This window comes from Strigops habroptila, chromosome 6 (genome assembly GCF_004027225.2).
Source record: "Strigops habroptila isolate Jane chromosome 6, bStrHab1.2.pri, whole genome shotgun sequence".
Classification (NCBI taxonomy): Eukaryota; Metazoa; Chordata; class Aves; order Psittaciformes; family Psittacidae; genus Strigops; species Strigops habroptila.
This window is the reverse complement of record NC_044282.2, coordinates 31,429,361-31,450,904: the sequence shown is the minus strand read 5'-3', so window position 1 is coordinate 31,450,904 and position 21,544 is coordinate 31,429,361. Positions and strand designations below refer to the sequence as shown.

Genomic DNA, 21,544 nt, shown 5'->3' with positions numbered 1-21,544 from the left:
CTAGCATGACAAGACTTGAGACTTGATAACCACTTGAAATTTCAGCTGCAGCCTTAATTCAGATCACTCTCTTTTAGTCACTATGGCATTCTCAGGGTAAATTACACCCACAGCTTGTTCCCAACAATGGGAGCAATTAAAAGCACTGTTTACTATCTACAGAGCCCTAAATAGTTGAAATCTAATTACTTCCAAAAGACTTTCCTTCTTTTGTCCTGTGGTGACCCTGGCATTAAATGGAATTGCTTTGGCCACCTTGCCTAGGAATGAACTTAGAGGAAGCTGGAAGCAAAATAATGTCTCTAGAAGGCATTTTCCTGAAGAATTCATTCCTGCCAGAGTATTTGCTAAGCCTGAACTTGCCCACATTTGGTACATGATGTAAAATAATTCTCTGTGCACATGTTCTCTGCTATAACAGGCCCCAGAGTCCTTGGCATTCAGCCTACTGTTGTCTATCTTTGTCCTTTAACGTCATGTGCCATTGCCTGAGCATGCGCCCTGCAGCCTCCCACCCTGCCTTTGGAAACCCTCCGCTCTGCTCACACCTCCTCCAACTGCCTGCACTAGGCACAAAGTGGGTCCCAGCTCCCCAAGCGGGAGGCTCAGAGGCATCACTTTCTCCTGCAAGTCCAGCCCCAGGTTCAGGACTGGAACTCTTCCCAGGCCAGGAGTAGCCTGGAGGACATTTCCTTGGGTCAGGGAAGATCCTCAGCCACACACAGACATGAAGTCATAGTCTTTTGCCTTGGAGATATGCTCAATAAACCATAACCATGCACCATTATCCCAGTGGCATTTGCATATGCACTGCATTTCTACATGGCCTGCGGCCAATGAGTTGCTTGTGGAGAACCTTCCCATGTTTACCAAACTCTGCCATCATATGCATGGGTGCTATATGGCAGGGGTGCTCGTCCCTGCAGCACAGCTTTTGAAACATCTGAATGCTGAGCCTCTGATTGCACTCCCCACACAAAGGGATTACAAATGCCCTCCTCTTTCTCTTTGGCCTCTCCCCATGTAGGTCTGAGCTAACATTGTCCAATAGCCTGAGCTACACATCTGCTGTGTAGTAGTCTTTGGACCTTCATGTCAGGAGTGATATAACTATATCTGAACCTGTCATACGAAAGAGGAAAGGAATGGGAGCTTCTTAAAGTTCCTTCCAGCTTTTGATTAGTGTTTGTTGTGTTTCAGAAGATAATCTGCTTCACATTGTACTGATGGGCTTGTAGAAAATGAGCTGCTTCTTGCTGTTGCTTTGACTTTATAACATCTGTGAACCTCAACTTCCTCCCTACTATATTTTTTGAATACAATCTCTGTGTAATTTATATTTGTGTAGTTGTACAAATACAGTTATATTTCCCTGCAGAAAATAGGAGGAATGCTTTTACATCCATAGAGAAGATCACCTTTTTCTGCCCAACTCGGCAAATTACCCAGCATTTGCCTCAACTTTTGAGATCCCAGGCCTTCTGATTTTTTATTTCTTAAACTTATTTATTGCTTATTATGTGGACATCTTTGAGCAAGTCCAGAGGATGACCACGAAGATGATCAGAGGGCTGGAGCACCTCTGCTATGGAGATGGGCTGAGAGAGTTGGGGTTGTTCAGCCTGGAGAAGAGAAGGCTTCAGGGAGACCTTGTAACAGCCTTCCAGTACCTAAAGAGAGCCTACAAGACATCTGGGGAGGCACTTTTTACAAGGGCATGTAGTGAGAGGACAAGGGGAAATGGCTTTAAACTGAAAGAGGGTAGATTTAGATTAGATATTTGGAAGAAATTCTTGAGACACTGGCACAGGTTGCCTGGAGAAGCTGTGGCTGCCCCATCCCTGCAAGCATTCAAGGCCAGGTTGAATGGAGCTTTAAGCAAGCTGGTCTAGTGGAAGGTGTCCCTGCCCATGGCAGGGGGGTTGGAACTAGATGATCTATAAGATGCCTTCTAACCCAAACCATTCTATGATTCTGTGATTATTTAGGTATTTTTCTCACATTTACTATTTATCGCCATTTTATTCAGTCATAAACAGTATTTTTTCTAGAAAATTGTATTTATTTATGTTTGGTTTTCTTTTAGAAACGATTATGTATTTCATGAGTCATGGATTATTTGGTGGAAATGCTGTTTCATGCAATGTAAATAATCTTCAACTAATTTCTCTGTGACTTCTGGTAAACCACAATGTTCATTAATTTCTTTTTAGATCACATTGACAACCATTGGCTATGGAGACAAAACTCCTCTTACTTGGCTTGGAAGGTTGCTTTCTGCAGGATTTGCTCTGCTTGGCATTTCTTTCTTCGCACTACCTGCTGTGAGTATGCCTGTGAAATTTGTAAAAAGGTAATAGAAACTTACAGAGTCATTATGATACAAAAGGCTGAAGGAAGCTCTCTGTATGAAGAACAACTGTTTGCTTGGGGTTTGAGGAGTTTCTTTCGCATGTACAAAACTGGAAAATAATACTAGATTAGGTCACATACTGTTGCATAAGGTTGAAATTCCTGTCTTTTGTTATGAATTGTGGCTTATATATTACTGTTTTTCTTTCAGATTCTTGAAAAAAAATCAGCTGATAGGTTCTTCTGAATTTGATTCTATGCAAAAAAAAAAAAAAGTTAGATATTTCTAATAGGTTTTCTTGTAGGACCATGTTCAGGCTACCAACAGAGAGTAGTAGAAGGCATTAGATCAACCAAAAGTTTATGTCATTGAATGTAGAAATGCAGCTATAATTTTCTGTGAATGGTTGTAAATAAACATGATGGTTTGTTTACATTGCTTTTACCAACTTTCAAGAGACTTTAATGGAAATGGGAATCATCTAGTGAATAAAATATAGTGCAGCTTCAGAAATAACTTTTCATTTTTGAGAGAGAATTTCCTTTCTTAAATTACTATTGAGTAGACATGAAATCAGAAGTGACATTTGTATTTTGTTGTATTTCATCTATTGCAACATATGCAGTCAATATTTTAATACTCAGATTCATTATCTATAGATCACTATAAAACATGCATGTTATAACAATACATTTGTTTTCAACCATATAGACAAACTAAGATTAAGAGTCTGCATTTGCCAACAGCATTGAATCATCTAGTGTACTGCATTTTTTTCTTACTCTAAGTACAAAGAATATTTCAGTATCTTTGGCATATTATAATGCATTATAATTATAGTAAATTACCTGTTTGTGAATCTTTAACATTTAATGGCAGCTACTGTAATTAATTCTTTTTGTCACTGAATTACCACCAACAAGAAAGTTAGTCTTAGCAGAAATACAATGAACATGTAAAATATTAATAACCTTACATATTAGAGATGCCAGAACTTTTGTTCCTCATGTCATATCTATGTACAGATACTGATTTTTCTCATAAACACTTTTGAGTTGAATCTGTCTGTAAAACAAGAGATGTGTGAATCTTGTGCATCTCTAGTATTATTTTATCCTGACTAAGAATCAAATGGAAATATTCTTCCTTAAATGCAGAAGTGTCCAGCAGAAATATTATACTCCTTGCGAGCCAAGGAGGGAAACATTCTCAGTCTTTGGGTCTGTTCAGTAGGAGTCAAATTTATCTTACTTCTTCAAAGGTAAAAGGGGAGAGGTTTCATCATCATCTTTTCTCAATAGTTTATAGAATGAGCAATGGGATTATCTGGATGAGAAAGTGAGAATAAATGGTCTTAATCTATCTGTTAAGCAAGGCCTTTTCTAACTTTTATATAATCAAAAGTTATTAAGTCCTGCAGATATGGACTTTGAGGTCCATGTATATCTGGCATATCTGGCAGCTGATCATTTCATCTTCCTGACTTCAGTTCCTCTGAATGTTCCTGCTAGATTTTATATATGTATGTGTGTATATATATATGTATATAAACCTTATACTGTCATATAGTGTCATAAACATGTTATCTGAAGCAATTATATGGCATAAAATCTTCACAAAATCTTTATAGTTGATTATGTATATTTCTTTGAAAAACTACCTAGATAATGATAAATGACATCTTGTATTGCAGGGTATCCTTGGCTCAGGATTTGCTTTAAAAGTGCAGGAACAGCATCGTCAGAAACACTTTGAGAAAAGAAGGAATCCAGCTGCCAGTCTAATTCAGGTAAATAACAAATCAGTGAAAATATAACAGTAGGTGATTTAAAGTACATATTGGAGCAAATTTTATTATTTCCATTTGGAAAGTTTTGTGGAAATAATGTTTAACAGATTGGTTAGTTTCATTAAATAAGTTTGTTCAGTGATTGCCGTGTGTTGTCGTAATTATTTATATGGCATTTATATGAATGGTTTTTGAGTTCTTCTACCCATGCTGAAGAAACCAAGTCAAGCATGTCAACTGCATGCCTGCAGTTAGTGAATTCCTTGGAAAAATAGAATTGATCCCTAAATAACCCAACTGACAGCACAGCACTCTTGCCTGTACTAAACTACTTTTCATCTGCTGCAGGGTTTACAGTGCTCCAATGAGTGATATACTTGGTGAAAATAAAGTGTCCTGCCCAGAGAATTGTTTTCACTATTAATCAATTCTAAAGCTGGAAATGTAGGTGCAAGCAATTCCAAAATGTCTGAAATTGTATGAGGTGGTTTCAGCTCCAGTACCAAAAGATCAAAAACTGAGAGAGAATTTTTTTTTTCCAAGCAAAAGTGGCATATATGTTGAACAGCTACTTTGATTGGGGTTTTTCCATAACTTACAGTCCTAGTTAAAATTGAGAACATCCTCTAAAGAATGGTTTTGCATCAACCTTCACTCTACTTGGTGCACTGAGAAAAATAGGAGCAAATAATCTTACAGTGACCTAGTTTATTTTCTTGGGATCCCAAGTGGTTTATGTGTGCCGTTTATGCTATTTTGTTTTTGTTTTAAATCTGAAATAATAAATCCAAATAAAGAAGCTGAGCATGATTCTATGAATATGCTAGAATTCCATGATAAGTTCAGGGTAGATGCCAGGTCGTCTTTGAAGAACATTCTTTAAGTTAATAAATGTTTTCCATTATTACTGTACAACTATTATTAAATACTAAATATTTGAGATTTAATATATATTAGAATAATAAATATAAAGCCACTTCTTTTGTATCTGTTGTACTGTAGAATGAATCTCTGGGATATTTTCTAACATATATTCTAATCTACTTCTTCCAAGTTTGGTTGCCAGAGGAAACAGAATAGATTTAGTTTTTCGATGCAGCTCTTATTATTGTATGACAGTTCAACCAAAATATTAGTTAGACAGCATGCTAAATAGGTTAAGAGCATCTAGCTGACTGATTTCAGAAAGTGACTCTCAATGGGCAAAATCATTGCAAAGAGAAGACATTTGTGGTGGGATCACATGATGAAGGCTTTTCAGCATTTACATGTTCATTTTCATGTTCAGCATTTTCAGTAACCTGGAAATTAATATAAAATGGCTGATGGAGATATTTGTCAATGGCACAAGACCTGTCAGAACAGGAGAGGTGAGGGCAGGCCCACAGGAATGAACCCGAGGATGATCTGGGTGACTGTACAGGGTGGAATGGTTCTGACCAAAAGTCTTAAGACACCAAAATACAAACCCTGATCTAGAAACAATGAAATCAGTGTATTACAAGAGATGTCTATCCCAGTATTAGTGTCTCTGAAAAGGATTTAATGAAGGATGAGAAACACAGAGAAGAAAGAGTAGGAAAGAAGGGTCAAGAGCTTCATACAAGTTACCAGTATGTTACTCCAGCTGGTTTATTACAGTCCTTAGACACAAAACCAGAAAGGTAACAAGGAGAAGGCAGCTGATATTACCACTGTGTATGGTGGTGCTGGTACCAACATGCTACGTATCAACTCAGCATTTAAAGTTTGTAAATGAGACTGGAAAATTGGAGAAAGAAAAGAAAACACTGGAAAAAAAGAAAAAAAATATGAGTCCAGGACTGGAGAAAATTTCATGTTCATAAATGCAGGATGTGTGTGAACTACATATCATTGTCTACTGTAACTGTGCCCAGACTTTTTTTAATTGCCAGTTGTGGATATTGATAGTGAACTGCCATGGAAATGAGTGTGCTATAGCTTATCAGGATAACATCTATTTTCTAATCAGTTACTCTGTAGAATTAGTCTGTGCTAACTCCTCTGTTGCCATAGATATACAGTCTGCCAGAGCCTTTACCTGACTTTAAAATAGCTAACGTATCACTATAGAAAATTGAAATGTTTCATATGGACATACTTCTCTCAATTTCTTTAGCTTGTAAGAAATATTCAGTGTGAATATCATTTGAACATAAAAGTCCAGAGAGGAAGTACTGGAACCTACAGGACGGAAACATAAGAACTATCTCTGGCTATAAGCCAAACCCAAAGAATTTCAAATTTAAAATAGTGCAGAGACCTTTGACAATGAAAATGTGGAGCCATTTACAAAGTGACAGGTTATCCACCTGTAGATGAAGACTAGATGTATTTGTGGGAGATGTGCAGTAAAAAAACACGGGGATGACATTTAATAGATGACAATATACAGGAAGAACAGATAGTCAGTTAGTACAAATTAATATAGTTATGTTAACATCAGGGAACTTGTTCCAGATTCCAGAACCAAGTATCTGTCTTACCATCTACATGCAGTTATAAATCTGAACGGTGAATGCATTTTCAATTCTATGCTTTGGTCACTCTCCTTTGAAATGATTTATTGTGTGTTCTTAAACATTTAGCAGTGTTTCAAACCACAGAGAGCACCTCTCTTTTCTTCTAAATGCTTTTTGTCTGGTTTTCATTGTAATTTACAAAATGTATTATGGCACTTTCTTTACCTCAGACTGTAAGTTTGTGTGGGTGACCCCTGTGGACTTGCCGCAAATAAATCACTGCAATGCTTTTTTGAGCACCTCTATGTGCTGAATATCTCCTGTTGCTTCCATGAAGCCAGTAACTCTTCTTTCACCATTTAACGTGTACTGTGATTCACAAAAGTTTTGGTAGCTTTTTACTGGTATTTCCTTAATCCACCTAATAGAGCACATCCCAGTCTGAGAAAAATGCCCTCTCTCCATAACCAGTGCGGTGGCATTGTCACTTCATGTTCTTGGTTCCTTTGTGCTTTTCTATTGTTTCCCCACACCAGGCTTCTTGGCGGTTTTATTCTACCGACACCAGCCGAACAAACCTGACAGCCACCTGGCGATATTATGAAAGTATTCTTCCTCCCCTCAGGCATGTATCAGTGCTATGAATGATAAAAGAAAGCCATGACTTGTATTGGTTACTAATCTGCTTTTCAATTTTTTGTTTCATTCCCTGCTCCCTCTTGCCTTGTTTTTTCTTTTTTACCATATATCCTGCACGTAGTGTGTATGGCGTAGTTATGCGGCTGATGAGAAATCGGTTTCCATTGCTACCTGGAAGCCTCATTTGAAGGCCTTGCATACCTGCAGCCCTACAAAGTAGGTACAAATATGGCAGCTGGTACTGTTCTCAATGTCTGTTCAAGCTTATAGATAATTACTATTTGTTTGTTTCATCTTGTTTTGTCTTCTTAAGCCTTCTCATTAGAAATCCCAACTGAGGAATTTGATCCTCTTCATCATAACTTCTAATATATTCAGTATTTCCTTAGGGTGAATTATATTCTCAGTTACCCACACAGGCAGTGGAAGATGACTAAAAAGACCTGATGTCACAGTTTGGCAGACAGGAAATATTTGATGTCCTAGTTTGGGTGAGAATTCACAGAGCACTGGCAGCCCAAGACTCTTCAATAATTCAGTAAAAGATTTACCAGAAGTTTGTAAGTTGGCTGATTCAATAGGGAGCACAAATCAGGAAGTAAAAGATACTTGATAAAGATCAAAAAGGAGAGCGCTAAGAGCCTTATGGGAAAGCTCTGATAAGCATCCTAACTGTTGTTATTGCAGACAGTGCAAGAGAATTAGTGGTTTCTCTCAAAGCTGGGTGATGAACATCCACATGACAGTAAAAAGGTAATCGTCTGCCAAAAAGCTCAGCCAAAAAGAGGTTTGGCTGGGTACCCAGAGCTGATCTTTGAATTTCAAAGAGTTGACAAGAACAGAGCCATAAGTAATCCATTACCATAACTGTAATCCCAAAATGCTCCAAACTAAAAGGAACTTTTAGATTAAAAATGTAATATTGATTTTTGACAAATATACAAACAAGTTGAAGGCAACATTGGTATAAATTGATGGCTATAAAATCACATAAATAATGAACCTGTGTCCCACCTAAAACACTCTAAAATATGACTGTCCCTCAAAAGGGCATCTACTTGTTATTTTAAATAAGCATATTGCTGTGCTATCCTAAAATTAAACCTTTTTATTTACCAGAGATAACTTTCTCTAATAAGAGCCTACAGCTTTCTGTTAAATATGTGTCAGCAATGCATTTTGCCTAAGTGCTTTGCCAACTCAGTCTGCAGTGGTATGTACTAAGCATGTTACATGCATGTGTTAAAACAACTGAAAAGTTTATTTTTCAGAAGCATTGTAGTTACGAGTCTTGCCTGAATGTTTTTGTGGTTGCAATGTAACGTGTGTGTTGTACACTAACATATCCATTTATGTTTACCATATATCTAATATCATCTTTAGCTAAGTAATGTGATTACTATCTGCATAACAAGTATGTTTTTCCCTCCCACACCCTGACCTGAAGAAAAGAACAAGGGGAAGCTTCTAGCAGGTTTGTAGTTTCTTTTATTTCTTTTACCTGTGATATCGCTGCTTCTTAATGGCTGTTAGATGTCTCAGGTTCTGTACAGTAGGTTCAATGAACTGTAACTGTTAACTGATTTTAATCACAAAACTGTATTTTTTTAAACTCATACCAACAGACTAATGCTACTGAAATTTTCTGCTTTGTCACAGTTTTTGTATGGAAAAATGAGGCAAATTTTTATGTTTCTAGGCACATGTTTTAACTTTAAGGGGGAGCTCAGTTCAAACAGTGGCAGTGTAGTGAGTGGAGCAGGCTCCCTAGACCCCGTCTTATGCCATAAAATCAATGCTTGTGGTTTCCAGGAATCTGTGACTTCCAGTGGAATTTAGAGGCATATAGCTGAATTTGGCTTTGTGAACCAGCCCACCAGCCCTCTGTTGCAGGGGCGGGACCCCCCAGTAGAGCTGGTTGGGTATCCCCTCAGGACGGATCTGTGCTGCCCTGCAGGAGCATCCTGCCATTCCCTCCTAAAGAGTGTTTTGGGACATGGCAGCTAGGGGAAAAGCACCGCTGCAGGGGCTCATGTCCTCCCAAATGCAGGGTTTGCACTCTCACATGGCCCTGATCGGGTGGAGCAGACAGTCTGGCGTAGCACCCCTGGCCAGGAGGGTAGGTGGGGTTTCCACCACCCTGGATGCTGGCTGAGGACCAGCTGCCTATAGCACACAGAGAAAGGCCCCGGCAGGGCTATCCTCACTGGCAAGCCCTGGAGATGCATGTCCTAAGGCAGTAAAAGGAAATGCTGCTCTTTGCTATTCTTGTAGCCTGAATCCTTAGGGACAGGAAAGGACTCAGTGGCTACAGGAGAAATTACGCTACCTCTGAAACTCATTAGCAATGGGAGTCAGCAGGTGTTCGACAGCCAGCACTGCAGTATCAGCAGATCGGAGAATAGGGGAGTTTACCTCCAAGCAGAAAACAATGAAAAGCCAAGAAAAAAACTGACAGTGACACATCAACCCCTGAAATACATCTGCCCCTGAGCTGTACTGTAGTTCACAAACTCTTCTGGGTTATTCACTCAACTTGGAAAGGCTTCACATCTATTACCCATGTTCCATTCCACTTTCCAGATTGCTCCTCTGGCACCTGACTCCATCCTTTTCCCTGATGTGCACATAAGTATTGTTAATGTCACAGTAACTCGAGGGGACTGGAGTTGCTCTGAGATGTCCCTCACGAGCACTTCACCTGCTCTGTCAGTTCTGTGACTTTTCATATACGTTACCTCCATAGGCTTGCTAGCAACGTATTGATCTCCTTAATTATTACAGCCTGATCCAAACTTTTTGCACTCGCCAAAAGTATTTCCTACTCTTTGAACAGCAACATTTAAAATTGACTTCAGCTTTTTCAAAGGTGAGACTGAAGTTGGCAGTAAATGAGAACACCTCCAAAACAGTGATTTGTGCAGAAGGGAGAGGTTATTCCCAGTGCAAGCACTTAAAGAGACAAATTTGTTCACTATAAGTAGATGCTATATGCAAACAAAAGAACAAAAAACCAAACCAGCTGTCAGAACTGTATTGCATGCTCCATATTAGTGACAACTGTTGTGGTTTTGAAAGTAGCCAATGATTTAGCCAGATTTTTTTCACTGTATTTTCACTGAATGGAAGATGTGTGTCTTTCAGAAACTATTAACTAATCTGTGCACTGTTGCAAATTAGTGTAGGTATAAAATTGAACTAGTTAAATCCTGAGATCCTGGTCTACAATAAAAACCCTACAGACCACTCAGTGCCTTTTAAAACAGTGGCTGTTTATTGTCTGATATATTGCTATATGTTTATATCACTGAATATACATGTCATGTATGTGGTCTTTTGTGGTAAAAATGTAAATGTGAACTGCTGCAATGTACTTTGAGATGACTGTCCTCTACTGTTTTAACTTCTTTCTTACCGCAATGCTGATTGACTTGCATGGGATGGTATGTGAACTAAGCTGCTTCTTGTTTCAGTCTTTAAATGAAGATGTGTTTGCACAAGTAGTGCATTGATTTGCTTTCTGAATATGCTCTTTGATCTGTACTCCATTCTAACTACAGTAGAGGAAAACTTTTATTTACTTTAGGTGAAAGTTACTTATTTTCTTTTCTACCAAAATGACTTTTACACTTACAGAAATGAATTCTTGCGCTTTGCCATGTATAGACCTACAGTTTTTCATTACATAACTGAATGTTGCTGTGCATTTGAGTTGAGAGAGCTGTGCTTAGGAGGCTGTAGCTTCATATTGATTTTAAGAAAAATATGTATGTTGTATTACTCAAAATATTATGCACGAGTATCCTAATTAATCATTTATCAAAAGTAATGGTAGATAACCTCTCTAGTGTATCCACACTGTAAATAAGACATTTCTAAAAATCAGTTCTAGAGATCTCCAAGTTATTTTAAAAAGCCTCTATCTTAAATTCTCCGTATCTACAAATGCACACACTGAATGCAAATAATGTTATTTCTGTTTAATTATACAATGTGGCTGAAATTCTTCCTGTGCAGGAAACTTGATCAAGACTGATGAATCTTACAACATCCTGAGGGCATGAGCAGTGTTAAGCTGTGTGTAGGACATGCATTGGGTGTCTGCAAAGGATGAACATCACCCATCTAGTGTAACTAGCAAGCCTGAGTATGAATTCCCTATTGAGACAGCTCTCTGGTTCAATAAGGAGTTTCACCAGCATAGGAGCTTCAGGGAAAAACTCATCCCTGCTCTGAAGGAAAGAAGTAAATTGTACTCTGGAATTTTCTCCACCTCCTTCCTATACTATATCTGTTTCTGAAAGTAGATCTAATGTAAACTCTCTGCATGCACCATATGAAAAAGTAAATGCCAGTGATGCAGAATCTAACTTGAGGTGGAAAGCCTAACCCCTTACCTAGCAGTGAAATGCTTAGTAACATGGTCCTCTATCTCCCCTCACTCCTAGTAAGCTTTGTAGTAATAAAGAGAAGTTCTTCAGGATGTACACCCCTCGGAAACATAGGTATTCAGCATCCTGCCTATTCACATGATGTTTGAGAATGCCAACTAACATCAGGTGCATGATTCATTTACTTTCCCTCCTTAGTGCTTGGAAGTTCCTTACTTCTCCAAAGGAGATGTCTCAATTTATTTATTCTTAAGTGCTTGTAATTCCCTTGTTGCTTGTTGCCTGCAATGACATTAGTAGAATGGCAATAATACCAGCTCTTTGAAACTCATCTGGTTGGACAATTGCAGTGCACAGCACGCTGCAGTTTGCTGAAGCCCGGTGCCCCTTCTCTGCCTGAGACTTGAACTTTTGGAATGCATTACCCTGCAGAGATCTAAAACTGGGGTTGAATATTTGGGTAAAGACATTTCCCCAAGTCCAAGAGGATTTTTATAACTGTGGCAGTTGAGTTCTTCATCTAATAATTAGTGGGGAATTTTAAGCTATAACAAACTAGGCAATACCAAGTCAAAATGTGCAACTGTTGTTGAGAAGAACCCCCTTGGACGCAGACTGTGGAAGCTGTGCCTGCATCCTGTGCTGGAAGGTAGAGGAATGCATGTGAAATCAACCATCTGCTTCAGCTGAATTCTGTGGAAATTGTCTCTCTTACCAAAAATGGTAATTCTTAGATGGATGGATCTTATGAGAAGAAACCATTGGTTTATAACTCATGCTTATTACAGTTTTTTCTTACTTTTTAAAAATAATTTAAAAGATAATAGAAGTACAAGCTGATGATAGAAAATGGAGATTAAAAAAATAGTTTCTCTTCATCTGGAAACTGTTTTGAAAAAGGAAAAAGTACACAAACTCCCTGAAAATTTTTTTTTTTCTTTTTCTTTTGTTTGTTTGACAATTGAACTTTATGGCCTTGAAATTGTCATTATGTCCTTGAAATTCTTGTTATTACTCATTGAAGGTATGAGATATAGCACTACATTTCTTGGGTTCATGGTCCTATCATGAGCCTGGTGGAGAAGTCTTGACTGTTTGAACTTCAGGTCTCACCGTAGTATCCTTTGCATTTGCATTTGTTCAAACTATCTTAATTTCAGTAAAGGCATCTGTAGGCTTGGTAAGAATCAACATCTGCATTTATTGGAAATCAAGTGCCAAAAATGGGCATGTACGTTTGCTCGCTGCTTGCTATAGGTGACATTTTGTGAAGGTTTTAGCTTCTGTCTCGACTCAAAATCCAGAGCATTCTCCCTCATCCTCAGACCCTCCAGTTACTTTTGATTCATAACAATTTCTTCCTATTCCCATTTCCACCAACCAGCTCACTACAAAAAGCTGAAGAACAAATTGTAAATTGTGGCTAGCAGCAAGCAGTAGTGCTGCAGGTCTGAGGCTGAAGCAGAGCAGAAGATGAACTTGACCAGAAATGCAGGAAGGTAGGAAGCGAAATAGGAGAGGGGAGGAAAAAAGATGCTCAGATAACCGAAAATTATAGTAAGATGGTCCATGGAAGACAGACAGAGCTGTGAGTACAGGAGAGAGAAGCAAAGCTTTGTAGGCATTTACCAATTAAAACAAAATCTTATCAATTCTAGTCATTTGGTCCAACGGAGAAGAGTTCGTTCCCTCTGCAGTGAACCTACAGTGACCTCTAGTGTCCATAAACACCTCTTCCTTCATAAATCACAGATGGAAAAGGCAGAATTTTTTAAAAGAAATAAGAGCTAGAAAGCCCTTTGCTATCCCAGCGAAGTGAACTTCTCATGCATGTACTGACAGGAGGAATGAGTGGTAAGATCCGACCTTCCAGAAGGCAAACAAATAGAGAAAAGTCACTCGCTTTTTTCCCATCAAACCTTAGTACTAGAAATAGAATCACAGAATCATAGAATAGTTAGGGCTGGAAAGGACCTTAAGATCATCTAGTTCCAACCCTCCTGCCATGGGCAGGAGCACCTCGCACTAAACCATGTCACCCAAGGCTCTGTCCAACCTGGCCTTGAACACCGCCAGAGATGGAGGATTCACAACTTCCTTGGGCAACCCATTCGAGTGCTTCACCACCCTCACTGTAAATAACTTCTTCCTTATATCTAATCTAAACTTCCCCTGTTAAAGTTTGAAGCCATTATCCCTTGTCCTATCACTACAGTTCCTGATGAAGAGTCCCCCCCCAGCATCCTTATAGACCCCCTTCAGATACTGGAAGGCTGCTATGAGGTCTCCACGCAGCCTTCTCTTCTCCAGGCTGAACAGCTCCAACTTTCTCAGCCTGTCTTCATACGGGAGGTGCTCTCGCCTTGTTATCGTCCTTGTGGCAGACACATCTAAAGAAATGCAGAGATGACTGGAGGCAGCTGTGGTTCTCTCAGGTCCTTGTCATTTAGGCCTGATTCAGAAACTTGTGTAATTTCATTTTCCTGATTCTTTCTCATGTTTTTTTGCCTTTTGGACCAACATTCAACTTAAAGCTTGGGAATACTTACATTTCCAATGGCCATTGTCGGGTTACATTAATTCAAGGGATTTCCCTTGGATATTATATAAAAGGAGAGGACAAAAAGGGAGAGAGAAAAATATAATGGGCTACATCCTGCAAGAGGTGAAGGATTTTTAGCACAGCACTGGAGAGTGCTAATCCAACCAGCATTAAATCAGAGTAAAAGGTCCTAAAAGCTTCAGTAGCTACTGATTCAAGTGCAGAATACCCAGAGATGCTTGAAAGGGCACAAGATTATCTCCATTCTGGTGTTTCTCTAACACCAGTTATTCCTTCATGATCTGTTATTTATCACATATAGAAGAGCCCCATGAAAGCGTTGGTCAGCAGCTTTCTTCTCCTAGGCATGAATTCTCCACTGCTGCAAGTCATACAATTCATGCCTGCACTGAGCAGGACCCAGTGACTTCAGGAACATTTCCCACCAGTCTCAAAATAGGAACAGGGATCCAAGAAGCAAAAAACTGCTATGACCAGCGTCTGGAGAAACTCTGAAGATGCAAAATAGAGTTTCCAAACCACACTTCCCTCAGGGGCTGCATTTCTCTTCACGATGCAGCATCCTCCGCATGGACCCTTGGCATGCCATTACATTGCCATTGCTACAAAGCAGGTTTTTTTTTATTTTCAAGTATGAGGTCTGCATTTTAAATTAATATTTTCATTCTCGGTGTTGCACTTTTGAAAAATGTCTCTAGTACCGATGAAGTGTCTACAGTTCCTTTCACCATTGCCTCATTGCTCTGATTTGGAGAACTAAAGATATTCAGGTTAAGTAGCCATCGTGTACCATTCAGCTTTTATAAGTGAAATAACCATGTGTACAAATCATTTAAAAGCAGCCATTGCTTTCATTAGTACAAATTAATTGACAGAACAACATGTGTGCTTTTTTTCATCTTTTTAATTTTCATTTTTATTTTGGAGTTAATGGGATTATAAAAAATATAGTCTATACTGATCAGTTTTATGGCTGTTTTACCGATTTTCCTTTCATCCTAATTAGTGCATCAAGAAGAGAGCTGTCCAGAAACTTTTTTACTCTAAGATATGTAGAAGAAAAAAAATTCTGATTTCATGCTTCAATATTAAACACATTTTGAGCTGTAAGAGGAGTTTAAAAAAATTAAAAAGCACAAGGGACATATGCCTAGGAATAATATCTATAATAAAAAGTCCATTTTGATTCTGTTGCTCATGCTGTATAGTATGACAATGCAATAATGTGGTTAATAAATATTTTACAACTTATATTTTCATTAAGTTGTACAATGCAAAAGATTCCTGAGCTGGAATGTAATTCAGTCTTGAAATGTAGTTTGTATTGAAAATTAAATTTTAGAAGTCACTTTTCTTTCAAATAGTAGGTTCTGTGGGTCTTTCATATTGCATATGCAACAGCACACAATACTGCAGGTCTGGGTAACAATTTGCAATGGAAATAGATAACATTTCTAGTACCATGATGTGTTTATTTCAACAATTGCTTACTTTGGGCAAAGGGAATAAGGGATTCCATTCAGAAATTATAGTAAAGGTATTCTTTCAAGGGATTCAACATGCCATATAGAAATACATTTATCTAATAATCTTTCTATTGATGTGCTCACTTTTTGGCATTCTTGAAAATAATCTCATTATAAGCTTCCCAGCATGTGCTTTGCCTGCTACAAACTGCATCCTTTCTGCTCTCAGTGATGTTTGTACTCAGAATGAAATGCTGTGCTATGCTGTGCTGTGCATGGACAAAGATACCTGATTATCTCAACATTTCACAGCCACAGATGTTTATAACTACTTTCCATTTCACATAATTACTTATTAACACTGTATTTGCAGAGTGTTAATGGTAGGCTAAATATCTAAGAACCACATAGTCCACGTTAGCATTAGTTAATTAGCTGCAGAATTCATTTCTGTTGAAAACATCTTATGAACATGCTGAAGTTAAATGCAAAGGCTTTGAGAGTACTAGAAAGTGTCTTAATTTCAAGTACAATTAGAATTTGAAGGTAGACAGTCTTTGCTATATATGTTTTAAAAGCACACCCAAAGCCTATGCCAGAGCAGTAGGACTGCAAGACCCAGCAACCTGCTCTAGTGGAAGGTGTGCCCCCCTGCATGGCAAGAGGCATTGGAACTAGATGATCTTTAAGGTCCCTTCCAACCCAAACCATTCTATGATTCTATGAACATCATACCATGAGCAGCTACTTCATTGCTCCCAGCATCTCTCCCCTTGCAAGAACAGGACCACTAATCAGGATGACCATTCCCTTGTACTGGCAATTGAACTTAACCTTGTAGATAAAAGAATATTTCCAAACTTTGCTATCAGACTTCCTTTCTTTTTCCCCTTTGAGCCTTCTACTACAGGAACAGACAAACAAAGGCAAAAACGCTAAAAGATGAAAAAGCATAAACAGATAGTCATGGTGATCACAGGATGTTCATTAGATATGTTTGAACATGAACAAAGGTAATCTAAGCACTAGGAAGTAGATAATCTACATATTCACAGGAGGGGAAAAAAAACAGCTTAGAATTGGCCAGCTGTAAGACCACAGGGCCACCACTGAGCCAGCAGTCACAGTCAAGAGTCCGACTGGACTCCTGTACCTATCCTAAAGTGCCTGTCCAATATCACCTGCAGGCAGTCAGCTCCCACCTTAATTCCCTGCAATGACTTTAGAGAGCACACATTGTATCATTACACTTCCATTAATCGGTCATCACACTGTTTCTTGGTTGTTTTGTTAATATTGGTTTTGTCTTGCCCAAGTGCTGTAACAAGGAATTCTGGATATGGGAGATGACTAACAATGCATATGAAATGTTGGAAGTGCCACATCTTGAAAAAGCATGAACATGCTAACAATATTTTTGCCTGCTTAAAAAACGCCTAAACAATACTACATGGCATGCAGTAATAGAATACATTTTGGTTTTGTTTATCCGAAGAGATGGCCAGAAATGCACTGAGCTGGGCTGACTAAGATGGAAATAAACCTATTTAAAATTCAAGGAATAGAAATAAAAGATCTTTAGATTAATCTATAAAAAATGGGTGAAATTTGTTTCTATTTGTTAATTTTAATTTCATTTATAAGGTTATTCTGTACTGTAAGATAGACTGCCATTGAAAATACCTCTATCAAAAACCAATGACATCAAATCGGTTTCATTCCCAAATGAAATATGTTCAATGAAAATAAAAGTGTGTGAGAAACAGATTTGTACTATTGAGAATTTTTAGAAATTATTTTTGATTATCATGCAATAGAAAAAAGAAATGGAGTGAAGGAACCAGGAAATAAAATACATTTCTCTCCTTCACAGTCAAAAGCTAAGTTTTAAGGAGCGAGTCCGGATGGCCAGCCCACGAGGTCAGAGTATAAAGAACAGGCAGTCTTCAGTTGGAGATCGCCGGTCACCAAGTGCCGACATTGCCACCGAGGGCAGCCCAACCAAAGTCCAGAAGAGCTGGAGCTTCAACGACCGAACCCGCTTCAGGCCCTCACTGCGGCTGAAGAGCTCGCAGCCCAAACCTGTGGTTGACGGTAGGAGGTTTTCATGCCCCGTTTGCCATTGCACACTGCTCCCAGCCTGCTGAGGCTCTTGCACACCTGCACTGTGAACACAACATGTTTTTGTAAAGCAGAAAGAATTTCTGTCTGAGGGCAGAGACACAAGAAAGCCATAGCCTTCTTCAAAGACCATGTCAATGGGATTATTCGCTCTTGTGCCAGTGGTGCATAGGGATCAATGGGTGGAAAATGGAGTCACTACAGAAAATTGCAGTAAAAAAAAAAAGCATCCCACAGATTTGGCTGCAGCAGCTCTGCTGTCACAGCCCCTCTCCCACCACTGGGCGCAGCTGCTGCCCGAACCTGCTGCCTCTGCACCATGGCCAGCATTGCACTGGCTGTGCCTGTGCCAGCAGAGAGTATCCCTTGTACAGCACTGGCCCCCTCAGGCTGGGGAGCTTGCTGGGGAGCTGAAAAGTGCCCTTTTACCTGCACTGGGGATACAATCATCTGCCACCAAGCAATATACTACTGAGTGCTTTGTTTTACAGGGGCGTATCCTGTTCAGTATGGCAGGTGTCTTCAGCAAGTACAACAAGCTTTATTGCTTTTATGTACTGCTTTCTAAAGGGTATATTAAATGTAGGAAGGACTCCTAACATGTGAAGAAGTGGATCTTTGTGAAAATGGCTCTCTGAGCGTGCAGCAGGCAAGGACATAGTCTTTCCTGCCCACTGCCTCCCATGCTGCCCCTCTCTGCTCTTTCTTCAATAGCTAAGGTCCTCTCTTGCATTAAACTAGCCAGTGTTCAGGCAAAGATCCCCCAGTAGGCAGGAGCCAAGTGTTCCAGATGAGCCTGACCCCTATAAGGGACGGGTCCTGCACTGAAAGGTGCACTCACACAGCTCTGGGGGTACCACTGTCCCAACTTTTCCCAACTTAAGAGTGATTTGTTCTTTCTTGTGGGACCTCCAAATACAAAATAAGGGAAATAAACTGATCAGTTAGGAGGCAGTGACCCTGACTGTATGGGAAAGGTGCAACTTAAATAATTTGATCCAAGTGAAGAGATACGACTTTAAACTCTTTCTACTATGGCAATCATGCATGATATATCCAACAACTGTGGTAAAACTAATTAGGCAGAAGTGCAATTTTGGTGTCTGCTTCCTTTTAAAGAACATGTGTTATTACAGACATGTACTTTGCAAAATACCCGTTGAACTGAAATGCCCCATCCTTCAGCTGAGGACATCCTACGCCACACATCTCTTCAGGAAAAGCCTGGGTAAATAAACATTTCCTGGAGGACAAACAAGGCAACCCAACAGTGTTCGCTAAGGTCATCGTTCCAGGCTGGCCGCCCCCTGCAGAGACCTCTCAGATGCACAAATCCTGACTTTGGCTGGGTTACAGTGGGCTACTGGGGTGTACCAGCCACCAGGCTGCTCTCCAGGTTGCTCACCACTCCTCGCTCAGTTCTGTGGCACAGGTCCTGGCTTACGTCCCACAGCAGCTGCAGCACAGCGGCTGTGTGATGTTGGCCTGGGTCTCGCACTGACATGGAGTTGGGACAAGGCCATTTGCTCCACAGTGTGAAGTGAGAAATGCTCTACGTATCAGAGTGGGGTTGAAACACCCTGTCTAAATTTAGGCTTCCTATGTAAGCACTTACATAGCACAAGTATCTCCCCAAAACAACGTCAGAAGTGATTTCATAGGTTAAACCCCTGTAACTCGCACTGTGCCTGGAAGTGACCTAAGAAGAGAGTAATCTGTTGAGCAAACTCCCGGGGTATCAGTAGCTCACTTCTGCTCCAGCCCTGCAGCCCGCACCTTACTCAAGCATCCGTTTAGTTTTTCCTCAGCCCATTTGTCACAGAAACATTTCCTCAGCTTGTCCCCTGTTTTGGACTGCACATATTGTCGTTAATAGCAAGGATCTGCACGAGATCATGTTCCCTTTTATTGTCTCCCTTTCACGGAAAAGAGGGCATAAACGGCACCTTGGGTATATCTGTAGATCAAAGATAACAACAACAACAGAGCATTCATTGCTGTGCGCAAACCCTGAAAGATCTTCCCGCTCCTCAGGGCAAGTGCAGCCTGTTTCCTGGTCAGTGGTTTCCAGCTGCTCTTCCACCCTTATGAACTGGGGCCAACAGATATGATCAATTTCTCATCCATGGCAGAAGGAACAGCTTCCATTGTATCCAGCTTTTAGGCAAATGCCAAGTTTCCACTCTGGGACTTTGTCCAGCTACTTCTAGGAGCGGTATCATCTGAGAGATGTCCAGTGTGCTCACTGCTGAGAGGCAGCTCCCTGCTGCCTTACCCATCCACTGCAGGAAAAGTCAGGCACTACCAACCTTGATTTCTTTTTTTTGTGTGTGTGTTACCAATTTCATAGTTTGATATTCTTTCTGCATTTGACAGCTCAATGAAAAGGATTTGGAGATGATGTATTTAGTTTAGAACATCTTGCTCTTTTCACTGGATGAAAATACAGTATTTGCAGCATTTTATTAATACCTCTCAGTTTTCAGGTCCTCCAGTTTCCCCCTTGAGGAATTCTCTGGCCAAAGCATTAATTGTTTTGGCAGGCTGATCTTCAAGCCAAACTAGAAACACCCCCTTTCTGGGTGAAAGTCTGGACAAAAAAAAATACCCTTGAACAGCCAATCCTTCTGGCAATTCTTACGTCTCTGTAGCATGTTCATGGGGAAAAAAGATTACACTTGCAATAGACCTTTTGGATAGTGGCAATACAGTACTGGATACCCGATCCAGTGTCAAAACTTTGTATCAGTGATCTAATGAAAAGGTAATGAACTCTCACTATGAACGTCTCCTTCCAAAAGAAGACACTCAGATGGTTGATTTTTATTTCACTGTATGAGATTTGGGGTTGTAAGTGATCTTCCATTAGCACAGGCGGAGGAGGAACTCCTTGCTATGAGTTCCTCTTCTGTGAGATGCCCTGGCCTCTATGCAAAAATAAAACAAAGAAACAATTATAGAAGTAGAAGGCTCAGAAAGGAAGAGAAATTGTTAGCATCCAAGGATGATCTGAGGCACACAGATAGTCAACACAGCGATTTTGCAGAGCTGACTGAGTTCTGATAAAGGACATGGTTGGAATCTGGGCCAAAGCTATCAGAAAAAGACTGCTGGAAAAACTAAACATTAGCAATTAGAAACTGGCCTGTAAAGGGAGGTTTCTAATCCAGACAGAAGCTTATGGAGGCAGCTTAGAGGCTAACATGATTGAAAATGTAGTAGCCTTCCTCTTAGGCTACCTGGTAAAAAAAGCCTACTAACACTACCCCACTGCATATTAAAACCGCAGAAGGAATGTTTCTTGGCTGCAAGCAAAACACTTAAGCTGGCCACAGGAGTCTCCCAGAAAGATTTTGGCACAGCAGCCTTAGAACAATATAACCAAAACTGTTCCACAAATGGCTTTATTTATGGGTAGCAACAGTCCTCTGAAACTGCCTATAAACCATTTATTGCTACTGCCAAGGTGGGCCTGGCAACAGCAACAATTATTTCAGCTACATATGTGCACTTGCAAATGGAATCCAAATCTGAGAGAGCTTTGATGGCTGGAGAGGTCTTTGGTGGTGTGGCTGCAGATGCTCTCTAGAGCACTTAACAACAGTGCAGGGGAGTGAAATTGAAAACCAAGACTTATATAATTTGATTTTAAATACGTGTCCGGTCTCTGGTGACATATGGCTCACAAATGCCAGAACTCTTGTTGCACAAATTACAAAGGTGCCAGGATGCTTTATTT

The 21,544-nt window shown here is 39.8% G+C and overlaps 1 protein-coding gene across 1 annotated transcript in view; it reads left to right on the top strand.

Annotated features, from left to right (window-relative positions):
• KCNQ5 (potassium voltage-gated channel subfamily Q member 5) overlaps positions 1 to 21,544 on the top strand; it is a 276,037-nt gene that overhangs the window by 231,448 nt on the left and 23,045 nt on the right. The window contains exons 6-10 of the mRNA XM_030489965.1: positions 2,214 to 2,324; positions 4,047 to 4,142; positions 7,386 to 7,480; positions 8,712 to 8,738; positions 17,558 to 17,778. Coding sequence (XP_030345825.1) covers positions 2,214 to 2,324; positions 4,047 to 4,142; positions 7,386 to 7,480; positions 8,712 to 8,738; positions 17,558 to 17,778 — 550 coding nt within the window. The remainder of the gene's footprint in view (positions 1 to 2,213; positions 2,325 to 4,046; positions 4,143 to 7,385; positions 7,481 to 8,711; positions 8,739 to 17,557; positions 17,779 to 21,544) is intronic.